At 37.5% G+C, this 14344-nt stretch overlaps 1 protein-coding gene across 3 annotated transcripts in view; it reads left to right on the top strand.

Annotated features, from left to right (window-relative positions):
* The window catches only part of LOC126259160 (stAR-related lipid transfer protein 7, mitochondrial), a 120111-nt gene that overhangs the window by 101813 nt on the left and 3954 nt on the right, over positions 1-14344 (top strand). For all 3 annotated transcript variants that reach the window (XM_049955712.1, XM_049955711.1, XM_049955713.1), the window contains one exon: positions 8583-8765. In XM_049955712.1, coding sequence (XP_049811669.1) covers positions 8583-8765 — 183 coding nt within the window. The remainder of the gene's footprint in view (positions 1-8582; positions 8766-14344) is intronic.

Raw genomic sequence — 14344 nt, 5'->3', positions numbered from 1 at the left:
AAAACAGTGGTTGTGACCATAAGAAGATCATAACCAAGAGGAATTGGAGATAAATTTCATGCTTAGTCAGTGACAATCAGTTTCAAACCGACAGCGGTTGCTGCTGTCAGTGGATGCAGCTCCATCTCAACCAGTTTCAAAGGGACTACTTGAAGTGGATATTTGAAGTTAGTCACCATGCATATGGCCACTTCTCAAAATGTTACATAAAGCTGCAAGATTTCAGTGGACCAGGCAACACAAGAACTGTACAGTATCTGACTGGCGGCATGTAGTGAGGTCTGACAAGTTGTGGTTTTACCTCTTTTTCAAATGAAGCAAAATGTTGAGTACAACAGTGCCCTAATGACATGTTTAATCCACTGCATATGAAGGATTTAGTTCAGGCTGGAGGTGGTTTCTGTTGTGGGGGGGGGGGGGGGGGGTGTTTTTCGAACCATGACTCAAGCTCGCTCATTCAGGTTACCAAGAACATGAACAAGGATGTTTATTTCAACATTCCTAGTGAGCAGGTGTTGCTCTTTCTTCTACATCTTCTTCCTCTCCTGTTTTCCAGGGTTACAGCTATGTTTACAGGTACTACTACAAATGAAATGACAATTTCAGAGACTTTACTGATCTCATACAGGTAGGATATTATGTATATAGATTGAAGCGGCAAGTGAAAATTTGTACCAAGGCTCGGAATCAAACTCGAGTCTCCTGCTGACTAGGCAGGTGCGTTAGCCACTAAGCAACTGTGGCACAGCCATTACACACCCTCTGCCTATACCTATTTTGACTACCATCAAATTATCAATTAGGATGAATGGTCATAGGCAGAGGTTATATACTGGCAACTCGCAATATTCTGTTGCAGAGCATGCTCTACAACATGACATTCATCACCTCAGCACCTGTTTCACCACACACGCCACCTGGATTCTTCCCCCAGACACCAGTTTCTCAGAACACCGCAGGTGGAAACTAACACAACAACATGTCCTTGGTTCTTGCCACCCACCTGGCCTTAATTTACATTAATTTCTTCCATCTCAGCATTTCTTCACTGTAACTACTCTTTGCTTCACTTGTTTTACCGTATTTACTCAAATCTAAGCCGCACCTGAAAAATGAGACTCGAAATCAAGGAAAAAAAATTTTCCCGCATCTAAGCCACACCTGAAATTTGAGACTCGAAATTTAAGGGGAGGGAAAAGTTTTAGGCCGCACCTCCAAATCGAAACAATGTTGGTCCATTGTAATATGAGGCACAATTTAGGTCTAATGAATGACCATACAGCTACAGTAGTTTGGTTCGAGTCGTAAGCTTAGCAGTTAAGCTTTACCAGGTAGCCATTGCTATGCATCAGGCGCTCCATCCGTATTTATACGGCTACCCTTCCTTTTTCACGTACTTTGTCTGGTTTTAATAGATTGCTTATTTTTCTTTGATCTGATAAGTGCCGTTCTCTTTGTTATAGGTGTTTACGTCACTCTAAGCTGAAAATGCATTACTGTACTGCGTCATGCACTGTTTGTCGCATTCTGATAATGAGCGTTTATGGTCTGGCGCCGCTCGCGGCATGGATTGCTTTTGTGCGTGCTGTCGCCGCTTACAATAAAAAAAAGAGAGGAATCGTCTCATTAGCGAAACAATGGCAAGAGACTGCTATTTGTTGTTACTTACACTGCTGCTTTCTTTGATAATGATCAACAAGAAAGCGAACATTTTTCTCCGTTTGAAAATCTTTCCAGGCGCCTCTTTAGTACATTACATTCTGCACAGAAATTAGAGTCATCTTAGATTTAAAAATCTAGTAAGTTGCCTTGTTTCATTTCTGACTGTATAACTATTAGGCATAAGAATAATACGAATATAAACATGACATGATATGTATATTCTTCCACGTTTGCTGTTGTCTCACTCTAGTTTTGTAGTTTATTAGGGAGACAGGATTTAAATGAGATAGCAGCAAACACGAAAGAACACATGGCAAAATGTTTATATTCATATTATTCTTATGGTGAAGAGAATACTGCATGTGATTCACAATTCATAAAAGTTCCTATCAGCAACCATCTCTTCTCTCAGGTAGGAAAAAATTCAGAACGTAAGAGTTGGCCATATTGACAAACATCCCAAACAGTCTTGCCAGTCGGATTTTAAGTTAGTTGTGGCAGCACCTACCAACATTTATCAGAACTTCCACTTACTTTGCACTCGATTCTAAGCCGCAGGCGGTTTTTTGGATTACAAAAGCAGGAAAAAAAGTGTGACTTAGATTCAAGTAAATACGGTAGTTTTCTACATCTTTCATTGTCTTTCCCGTCTATTTTTCACCACTCCCCTCCCACCTCTATTACCGTACAGTGCACTTAAATTTTCACTCTTATTAGCTCATGCATAATGTTTAAGCAGTAACCTCTGCACATTACCCTGTCATCCCCCTTTAAGTTCTCAGGTTTTCAAATCTCATCTAATGCAGTCCCCAACAATTAGTCTTTCCTTCTCATCTCATACGGTAAGTCTCCCCTGACCCGCGGTTATGGGTGACTTTACCGAAATCTGCCTCCTTTTAGTGAATAGCATTTTGGCACCCTTGTTGTCTTGACTACATCCTATCCACTTTTTCACATAATTTTCTTTCCATGTGGCTCACATCTGTATTTTTTCCTGCTCTCTACCTTTGAAGAAGATTAGGAGGAGGGGAGTGGAGGTTATAGTGGGGCTGGGCTGTTCAATCTTATTTTAGTTAATTCTACATTTACATCATTACTCCACAATTCATACCTAAGTGTGTGGCGGAGGTTTCATAGTACTGTTTTCCAGACTATTTCTCTGACTTCCCATTCTCAAATAGCATGTGGAAAAAATTTACAACTAAATCTTTTGGTACAAGCTCTGATTTTTCTTGTTTTATCACATCGTTCATTCCCCCCTATGTAATTGAGAGTGAACAGAAATGTTTTAGCATTTGGAGAAGATAGTTGCTGTTTGTAACATCACATAAAGATACTGTCACAACTAAAAGAGCTTTCGTTTCAGTGACTGCCACCCCAACTCCCATATCATAATCATGGTACACCTTCCCCTATTTCGTAGTAACACAATACGAGTTGCCTTTTTTTCAACTTTTTCAGTTGTCTTTGCCAGTCCCAATCAAAGTAAAGATCCCATACCACACAGGAGTGCTCCAGAAGAGGATGGAGAAGCACAGTTTAGGCAGTCTCTTTAGTAGATTTGTTGCATCTTCCAACAAAATGCAATCTGTGGTTCATCTTCCCTATAACTTTTTCTGTATGATGTTCCATTATAAATTTATTCCACTAAATACCTTGGTATTACAATTACGAATGACAACCTATAAGTTTGTGTGATTTATTGTGCAACTGAAATGTAACAGAACTTTTTTTAATACCCAGATGCGGCAAGAAACCTTATATTCTTCAGAGTTAATTGGCTTTTCTCCCACCATGCAGATATCTTACGTGAGTCATACGGTGATTTATTTTGATTAGTAGGCAGTAAATGACAGCATCAGCTATAAACATCCTAAGATGGCTGCTCAGATTGTCAACTAAATCATTTACATAGATTAAGAACAGCAGAAGGGCTTTTCCTTGGGAAACCCCAGATCTAACTTCAGTTTCATTAAAAGACTTCCAATCAGGTACTACAAACTGTGACATTTCTGACAGTAAATTATGAATCCGGTTGCATAGCTGAGATGAAACTATGTATGCACAATTTGAGTAGAAGCCCCTTGTGAAGAATGGTGTCAAAAGACTTCTGGAAATTGAGAAGTATGGAATCAACTGGAATTCCCCTGTCGATAACCCTCATTACTCTCTGTGTGCAACATGCTGGTTGTATGTCAGTAGAGTGTTTTCATCTAATCCTACTAAAATTGTTGTTGTTGTGTCCAAAGACTGGTTTGCTGCAGCTCTCCATGCTACCCTATCCTTTGCAAGTGTCTTTATTGCTGAATATCTACAGCAGTCTGCATCCCTTAGAACCTGCTTGCTGTATTCATCCCTTGGTCTCCCCTACAATTCTCCCCCCTCACCCTTCCTCCTTTTCCCTCTGTTACAAAACTGACAATCGTTTCAAGCCTAACCTGTGTCCTATCAACTGATACTTTTCTTTAGTGAAGTTGTGCCAGAAGTTCCTCTTTTCCTCATTTTGATTCAGTACATCCTCTTTAATTACCCAATCTACCCATCTATCCCTCAGCATTCTTCTGTACACCACATTTCAAAAGCTGCTATTTCACTTCTTGTCGGAACTGCATATCATCCACTTTTCACTTCCATATAAGGCTGTGTTCCAGACAAACACCTTGAGAAAAGACTTTTGACAATTAAATTTGTGTTCAGTATTAACAAATTCCTCTTTTCCAGAAACACATTTCTTGTGACTGCAGTTTGCATTCTATATCCTCTCTACTTCAGACATCGTCACTTACTTTCCTGCCCAAACAGCAAAACACATCCACTAGTTTTAGTGTTCCATTTCCTAATCTAATTCCTTCAGCATCATCTGAATTAATTCAAGTAAACTGAACTATTCTTGTTTTACTTTTCCTGGTGTACATCTCATAACCTCTTTTCAAGACACTATGCCATTCAACTGCTCTTCCAAGCCCTTTAGATGGAAGTGAAATTTGTTCAGTAAATAGAACAAACAAGAGGAGACTATAAGCTTTTAAAATGTGTGATTACAAAAGAATTCTGAAGATTAGATAGGTAGATTGTTAAATAATGACAAGGCATTGAATTGATTTGGGGAGAGAAGAGCTCTATAGCACAGTGTGACTATAGAAGGTGCATTATCTAAGGCAGATACTAGGATGAGTACCTTAAAGTAGCTATTACAGAATTCCTTTTCAGTCACCGCTGGTGTTTTATATATCAGTTTTTGTAGATGAACCACAACATTTAGGAATATGGAATAATTCATGTAGAATATCTTTGGCTGGCAGAATAGTTAAAAAACAAGAGAAGACCCCTTTAGCTCAGTAACTTAAAGAAAGCCCTGAACATTAAAAACTGTTTGTTACAAGAACTTACTGCTGTGTAATCCAGATCCGGTCATAAAGAACATAATCTTTAAGCTTAAGTTTCCTCAAACAAGGAGCTTATAGGCAATATATTGTCATGTAAGACAAAGTATTGTCAACTTTTTTTCTTTCAGTTACATGAACTGCATTGTAATCTAAGTTCACTGGGCAAAAAAATTAGTGACTCCAGTGTGCACACACAAATGAATCATTAAGCCTTTACAGATGGCACAGTGATCGAGTCACATGCACAACACAGTATGCACTTCCTTTGTTTGAGCATAAAGCAGTAGCTATAAGTGAGACACATTTCAAGCGAACATTGTACATAAACATGGGTAAAAGTAAGGTTGTGACAGAGAAGCAAAAAGGGGCAATCGTGTCTAGCCATACCTGTGCCCATATGGTGTACGAAGTTGCAGAATTTGAATTTGTTCATGTTTTGCAGCAGACTGCTCAGTGTGTCTACGAGCAGTGGTGTAGCATTCGACCACGAAACACAATGTTAAAATTGTGTTCAGAAAAAGAGCATGACTGAGAGGGACCAGAGATGTTTTTCACAGCGTGTGATTCAAAATCACTTCCAAAATGAAAAGGAATTGCTCCAAGCAGTGAATGAAGGTTCTTCCCTACTCGTTACGGAGAGAACATTATGCAGTGAATTTTTGGAGCATATTGGGAGGTGCCATTGCTCACAGACACATAAAGAAGAATATGTGACTGGTTTTCTGAACACTCTCCCACCCTGTTACATCTCAATTGGTGTGCAAAGTCACGAGATTTGCACCCCATAGAAAATGTGTGGGATATGCTGGAACAGTGAGCCAAACATCAACATCAGTATCCCCACAATTTGGAGGAACTGGGCGATCAAATCCTCAGTGAGTGGCTTAACCCATATGCGACGTATCTGCACAGCCTTGTGGTCTCACTTCCTAACAGGCAGGTATCAAGTCCAGAAATGGAATTATACTATATTAAATAATGCTTGTAATGATTTCTCTAAGTTGACAAATTTTTTGTCTGAGGAGCTAATGTTGTATAAGGGGAGACGAAAACTTTCTGTTTGAGGATGTTGCTGCAGCATATGTGCAACATAGCAGGACCTTGATGTGGGTATATAAATGCCAACATGTAGGCAAGGGATTAATGTGGCATCCTGTCTTTTCGGCGAGTGTGCTGTAAAACATAAATGTGAACTACGGCAAAATTTTCAGCAAATGGGGCAGCATGTCTGTTAAAAACCACCTTTGTGGAATGGAGTAACAAGAAATGCTGCTGCATGACAATAACACACATTCCCATATCAGAAATGTTGTAATGCAGAAGTTATGCCAATTCAAGTGGGAGACACTCAAGCAAACATCCTATAGCTGTGATCTCTCCCCATACGATTTTTGTGCCTTCAGTCCCTTAAAAAAAGCCTTAAAAAGTCAACAATTCCTATCAGAGGAGGGTGTACAGTAGACAGTTGTGGACTTATTCACATAGCAGGACACAGTGTTTTACAAAATGGGTATCTTCCATCTGGTTTGTTGGTGGGATGATTTGGCCTGACTGGCATACTAATTCTCGACTGTACGGCTTTCGAACGGGAACTTTTTGATCACCCCTTGTAGGGTAAATTGTTTTTCTCGCAACCTGTTGGATGAGATGCTTCAAATTATTTGAAGAAGACAAAAACTTAGTTTCTTTTTAATATAACACGAAAACTGAATTACTGTGAATAGAAGTCATGTTTTTTAAGGTTACAGCCTGAAACACAGCAAGCCAAGTAAAGCGATCACTTCTTGAAATGGCACACACTCAACTTTCTCCACTAATGTGTAAGTCTTTGTTGCATTGTACGTGTCAAGTTACGATACAGGTAAACTAATATTACTTATCTGTCCCCTCCTAAAATGCTTTATTTCGGGAAGGCAATGGCTTGTAGTACTTATCTGTGTTGAAGGCATAATTTCAATATAAATACTCTAGTGTGACAGGAACAAGCGATTTTAATATTAGTCACCCAGTTTACAATTTTTAGAACGTAATATCATATGTCATCGAGTTACCTCTCTCTTTTCAGTGATCTGGTGTACCATTTTTAATCCTGTGACTGTTATCATAATGATCTGTTGTCACCCCCTACTGATGCCAGAATTGTCATAGAGCCGATTCATCGCCACTCTGTTTAGCTTATAAAATTCACTTCCAGATGGTGATAGTGAGCTCATTATTGTTACTCAAAATTTTGATTCATGAGTTTGCTGATAGCAATCAACTTTTGATGGCTGTTAACTCTGCTACTGCGTTGTTCATTTGTTGATGTCATGCTTTGTAATACACTTGTTTACATTCTGTTATTTTGTCCCATGTTGTTTTTGTGCAGTATTGTTATTTAATGTTGTTACTGTGCTGCTTTTCTTTTAATTAATGTCTGCAGTTTGTTTATTTGATTTGCTTTTGTGATTTTTTAAATTTATCCCATGCGTGGCCCAAGTAGAGGACTTACTGACAATAAAATTCCTAAGTTATCGGAAAGTAGCAGTGTTGCACTAATGAAAATGGTTAAGAGAGTCACAGTGATGTTCTTGCTGGTATACTGAATGAAAATAGACAAAATGGAAGATGCACAGCAAACTGAAGTGATTGCACCTCAAACTCTACATACTGTCTGGACCAAGCATGTGCTGCCATGCAGCATCACTTCAACCTATTGTCACTGAAACAAATTGCAAAATGTATTCCGCTCCTAAACACAAATGTGAGGTGATACAAAACTGCATTCTTCAGGCAGATTGTAATATACCTTATAATGTACCATCCAATTATTATCTCTGGCATTAATAGAAATTCCATTTTTCTTATGTTATTGTAGTCAAAAATTTGTATAGATTGTATGCACATTAGTGAACTTTCTTTAAATCAAGTTTAGTGTTAATTATATGGAAATAAGATCAAATTAATATTATTTTTTTAAAAAATATTTTTATCCAGTTACTCAAAAAAAAAAATTAAGCAAAGAAGTAGGATAATTTGGGTATACCCTAATCAATTACATTATACACTTTTATGGATAAGTCATATTTTTTATATTTTTAAATTGAATACAGTAATGTATGGAAATGGCAATTTCAATGGAACCTTGCTTGACAGAATAAAAAGTATTACATTTTTAGCAGTTGCTGCTCAAAATGGCTCACTGCAAAAGTTTTATTCTGCAATTTGTCCAGTCCTTAAAATGGATAATTGGATATAAATTTTTTGAAAGTAAACTTTACATTACAAACATATCTTCCCCTAGTCTCTCTCCATCTTGCTTATTAATCACAACTCTATCACAGTTCTTGGTAATATAAAAAGCATTTTCTTTCCACAAGAATTTCATTTTAATTATTTGAAAAATAATGCAACGTATATAATTGTTGTACATATAATATTTGACTGTACAATAGATCATAAATCTTTTTTTTTTTTTCCTAAAGGAAAAATGTGATGTGAATACTGATAACACCAGCATAAGGTACCAATAGAGAAATTTGTTCCTTATTTCAGAAGCTGTTTTCTAATAGGGACTATGTTTTTAATCGGCGATATATGATCTGTGTAGAGAAAAATGTTATCATTATAGTGAATAAATGTGTAGAACATCCTGGCTGTCCAGAAAAACCAGAAAATCATCGGGTGAAGGAATATTGGTCTTACATGGTGATAAAGCCATTCACGCATTTCAATGAGGTATGTGTTTTTCCCACTTTGTATTATATATCTGATGACATAATTTAAGAGACAGATGCTAATGTGAAAAATATTTTGTATCACTCTGTCACCCTCCCTGTCCCCCTCCAGTACAAGCAGATTACAGTGTATCGTTAGTGTTAGAACTTTTTTCTCTCAGTTCTGTGATACATCCAAAACATGTGCTTTAATTTTATATTAAGTATTTAAATTTAGAAAAAGGAATGACAACAAACAAGTCACAATATATATATGCTCTTAAGTTATAAAGTTGTGTGCTTTTTTTTTTTAATAGATCATAGGCTATTACTTACATGGCATTGTGACATCTGTTTTATTCTATTTGGAGATTAGGGTTTGAATTTGACACTTGGATCACAAAACATGGTGTTATCATCTTGTGGAAGTCTTTCAGTCCACCTTTGAAAGCATGGTGTGGGTAGTTCTGCACAATGTCTTATTGTCTGTCCTTCACACCAGAGTCACACATAGTCCTTTCACTTAAAGATGTGGCCTCCATCTCCCTTGTCTCATTCAGGTGCAGTTGAGTTTTGACCATTCACTGTGGGGAAGAACAAACCTTGCAAACCTTTTTGTTAGGGTTTGAGTTAGAGGGACGTTCTGGGAGGGATGTTCATTCCAGCAGTCTTTCACTTCTCTGTGACACCTCCGACCAGAAGACTGACACAAGGTGTTGTGTGTTATTTCAGGCATACAGCTAGTGGATTATGGGAAACAATATTTAAAGCTGAGATCTTGCGGGATTTTTGTCTTCTTAAACATTTGCACCATTTGCATCTGAGATATGTAGGTCTGACAGTGTCAGTAACGGTCCTCATGGCCTCTCTGAGGCATGCATCTGTTCTCAAGGTCAGTTACTAGCCAGATTTTTAAGAAACTTTACACAGTATCATGGAGTAATAGTGCATGCTATCTCTGATGCATACTCCACAGTATTTTGTAAAGTGATTTACAAATGTAGCAAGTGACCCATCTTGAGAATAGCTGAAAGGTTGTCAGCAAAAGTATCAGAGCAAGACTTAAGAATACCCCAGATGCACGGTTTGATCAACTGGGAAAACTTCATGAAATGTACATTTATCATCTTTGTAAGTGTATTGTTTCCTCATGCAAGAGCATAATATTCAGCAGCTGAATATACAAGTGGAACTGCAACACTGTGTAGTGATTCTGCATTTGCTGCTCAATGGTTTCAGGTGTGTGCTTGAGCTGTGAACGTCTCTCAAAGATTTGAGCAGTGCCGTTTAAATAATAGTGTCTGATGAAGGGTAACTCCGACGACAAACTTTCAGACGTTGTTCAGGGATACCTTCTTAGTATTTTGGTATAAGGGAATCACAGCAGCTCGTTACATAGTTATTACTAGAGATCGCATTATATGCATCATAAAAACCTTAAAATATGCATGAAAAATGCATCAAAGTATCGAAATATACAAGATCAAATAATAAAAAAACATGGCAGTTACTGCATTCATTATATCTCAAAGTCGAACCTGTGCATATTAATTACAAGGAAGAGCGCAGGCCACGTGAAAAATCGGTACATTTAGAATGCTGATACCATTTTCTGACTACTTCCTGGTAGAGGTTAGGAAGGGGGCCTTTCTGGGATTATTTTCTAAAAATTTGCAAAATGTGGATGCATACCGTGTTTCAAGAATTGTTCCTTCTTTGCTATTGGTAACAAGCAGATGCGATGCGAGTGAGTCACAGTGAAACAGTCGATATGCACAGGACCAACTTCGGGATATATCGCACTCAGAGGGGCATGCTCAAAAACTCCGTAATGTTTTATTTAAAAAACAACATACAATGATGAACTTTTTTGAACAGCGTTAGCATTTAATTAATACTGTTGGAGCAAAGCATCATTTACAATTTATTTTACATTTTTCTACTATTGTAAACATAAACGACCAAGTACTGTTCCAAATGTTCGGTAGTAATATTGTGATTTGGATCACTCAAAACATTTATATAAGCAGAAAAGGACCATTCTACATCAACTGAGGTAACTGGACAGTATTTGAAAATGGGGGGCTATGTTGGCACGAGGTTTCAAAGCCTGGTTTATTGTTTAAAATGTTTCTTTAAGTTTTCTTGGGAATACCTCTGGCAATGAGGAGTTCACAATAATTTTATTCATTAACTGAATAGATTCATTCAGTGCCAAACCTCGAGTTTCAACTTTTTTAATACTTGCAGGTATATTAGAAAAATGAGTGCTAATAACAGCAAGTTGTTGTTGTTGTTTTTTTTTTTTTTAAATTCTGGAATCATTAAAAGCTTCCTTGCACTGGCAACCTGCCAAAGCCTTTGCACTATCAAAGTCATTTACTACCCCTCTAATGGCCTTGAAATGTTCATTGTAAAACAACACAGCTTCAACCCATGTGCCCCAGTGAGTTAATGGTTCCATAGGTTCATTTGGTAATTGTTCTTTGTATGTCTTGATGTGAGCTGGAGCATTTAGAAACGCTTTCTTTGTGGATGAAATCACTTTAATTACATTCACAAACATGGAACGTACTTCTTCAGCAAGGTGATGTACCCCATGAGCAAAGCATGTCGCATGAATCAAATTGGGATAAAATACTCAGAGGGCGTTTCCTGCTTTGATTGTATAGGGAGCAATATCTGAAATAAACACAAACACCCTTTCATCTGCAGAAGATTCTGGAAATATATTTCTAATACCCCGATTCACAAATCTGGCGATCGTAGAATGATTTACTTTTTCAAGTTATTTGCAAGCCGCTAAATAGGAAGAAGAAGGCTCTTCTTTTAAAGCACCAACAATTAAATTTGCATCATAATGGCCCCAAATGTCTGTAGTTTCATTAACTGAAATCCAGATAATGCTGTCCTTGAGTTCATTGCGTATTTCTTCTGGAACATTTATGTAAATTGTCAGTATGTAATTTTCTGGTATATTTTGATGTAAACATTATTTGCACAGGAAGTCTCTGAGTATAGGATTGTAAGTTTGTGAAGAGAAATATTCCTTGCAATGAATGCTTCACATAGATCCATGTTAAACCAACTTTTTTGGTAACCTTTGGACAAATCCCTGCTACTGCAGCATGCTGTCGTCAGAAGTTGGTATCGTGGTCCTTTCTTCTGCATTCTTGTGATATGATGGACAGCTATCCACGAAACAACATTTCTTTTTTTGGGCGGCATAGTGCTCATCACATTTCACACTACAGATTGTAAACACATTCAGATGCGTGAACTGAAACAACGAACGTGCGACTAAAAGCTTGCATAGTTTATTTTAATTGTTGACAGTGGAGGGGATTAACCAGGTCTCGGGCGCAGGAACATTGACCCTCTTCTGTAACGATTTCGCTAGGCAGTGGCCTCCTGGTTAGTGACTGCATGCAGTTCTAGGTCGTGGTCAATCTGTGAGACATCAAAACTAGATCGTGCTAGAGAACGCCCACCTAAATTTTTAAAACATTGTAAATATAGAGCAAAAATATGCATGGTCACTAGTTTTTAGTTAAAATAGTTAGTACATTTCATTTCTGTATTGCACAACAGTGGAGATATTGACAGCCAGCACTTTTTCATGGTTTGTAAACACTTTCTTTTAAGTTAAGGAGCTTTTTTAGAAGTCGCTGCTTACATGTATACAGTGTGTACATAAAAAACTGTGAACAGCTGCAGTTTCTTAAACAGTAGGTTTCAAATAATTATTTTTCACTTAAGAATACATTACCTCACTATTAAAACATTTCTTCAATGGACTGGAAGTTTTTAGCACAAACATCCCCTATGCAGCAATATTGATTTTTAGATCATAGTATGAAAAAGTACATTCAGTTTGGATGCAAACTATATGGAATAATTGTGTAATTAAACAACACTTTCAGCAGCAAAAAATGATTTTTACTTATTCTTTAGAGTATTTTTCCCCCTTCAATTCATTTCTCCATTGTTTCCTTAGCTGTTCTTCAGAAATTGTTTGACTGACAACAAAGTGCAATGGCCGTAGTTTTCTCTGCTCTGTGACAACTCATCAGCAGATTTTGTTAGCTTTCTAACATCAGTTTCTAAACTTCTTTTTGTTTCTTCCAGAGACTTCCTTGGCATTTTTTATTGTCAAGTGTCAAGATATAGCACTTATATCTGCCTAGCATAACTTGCTGAAGACAAAAGCTCTGTCGACATTTCCACTTTCACTACACCACCACAAGAGCTGATGTGGTCGTTGAGAATAATCAAAGAAATATAAGAAGACTCCCTTTGGTTTTATTTACTGAGAATCCTCTTTCAATGTAGGCGTGTCCATGTAATATCAACAGCATTTTCACAACATCCAATGTTTTCGTATATGCTTCCTTAAACATATATTTCAAAAAATTGAATTTAGAATTCTGGGATAAGAGATAAAAATGCTGTATGGAGCAGATTATAGAAAATGTCTATACTGCAGGATCAGGATGAACATATTTGCTACCTTTTGTATGACAGTGAATGATTTTAAACCTTGTTTAGTTACCTGTCCCTTCTCAACATTGGACACATACTCATTTATTCAGTTCATCCTAAATTTCTATGGCTCTTTGCTACTGCTGGACCATTGTCTAACCATCAGTGCACAAAATTTTAACTGAAGTTTTCAACACACAATCTTCACACGTTGCAGGTGAATCTTTGAACAAATGGTAGACACTGATTAAAATGAAGTCTACATTTCAATTTGCAGCTGCTGCCGCCGCCACCCGTTCCTCCCCCTGTGACTCTCGAATGCAATGCATGTAACATGAAGGCAGCAAGTACCTACAGTTAAGATTATAATTTCCAAAATCCTTTTTCACTTAAGTTTGTAACTGGTCACTAACAGTGGTCTTTCCCTGCAGAAGTCAGTAAGGTACCTCCTCTACCACAATTGCGTTCAAGTCAGCCATTAATATTTTTGCAGCCTCCATTATTTTCTCTATGATGATGTATGTTTCCTCTGTGTGTTGGTCATCATGTTCTGAAGTTGGCACATACACCTGGATAATCAATATATCTTTTTTACTCCTTTCAGCCATACAAAAATAACCCTGTCACTTGCATAGTCTACATTTTCCACACACTTAGCCTATTTCTTTTATTTGTTCTGGGTAGTGTCTTGAAAGTACAGTTTTCTTCTACCGACACCACAATGGTGGCGTCGCAGTTCTGCACATTCCTATTCATCTCTCTGGTTCATTGTCTTTCCAGTGTTGCTGTTACTGATTGTGTTGCATTTTCATTTGTTAGTGATCTTTCAGAATGTTTAACACAATCTCTGAGCCTGCCAACTGTGAAAGGCATTCTGTAATATGGTTTTTGAATGTATAGAACATTAAGCTAGCTGACATTTGTCTTCAACTTATAGAGATTTATGGTGAAAATGCAATGATTGAGAAAGTGGGCAAGACAGTTTAGTGATGGATGAACCAATGTTCAGCACAGAGTGGGCAGCCTTCTGTTGTCACTGATGGTTTGGCTGAGAAATTGAACGGGAAAATTCTTGAAAACAGACAATTCACAATAATTCCTTGCAATGAGTTTTCATGA

The sequence above is a fragment of the Schistocerca nitens genome, chromosome 5 (assembly GCF_023898315.1).
Source record: "Schistocerca nitens isolate TAMUIC-IGC-003100 chromosome 5, iqSchNite1.1, whole genome shotgun sequence".
Taxonomy (NCBI): domain Eukaryota; kingdom Metazoa; phylum Arthropoda; class Insecta; order Orthoptera; family Acrididae; genus Schistocerca; species Schistocerca nitens.
The sequence above is the reverse complement of the archived record's forward strand: the minus strand, read 5'-3'. Positions and strand labels throughout refer to the sequence as shown.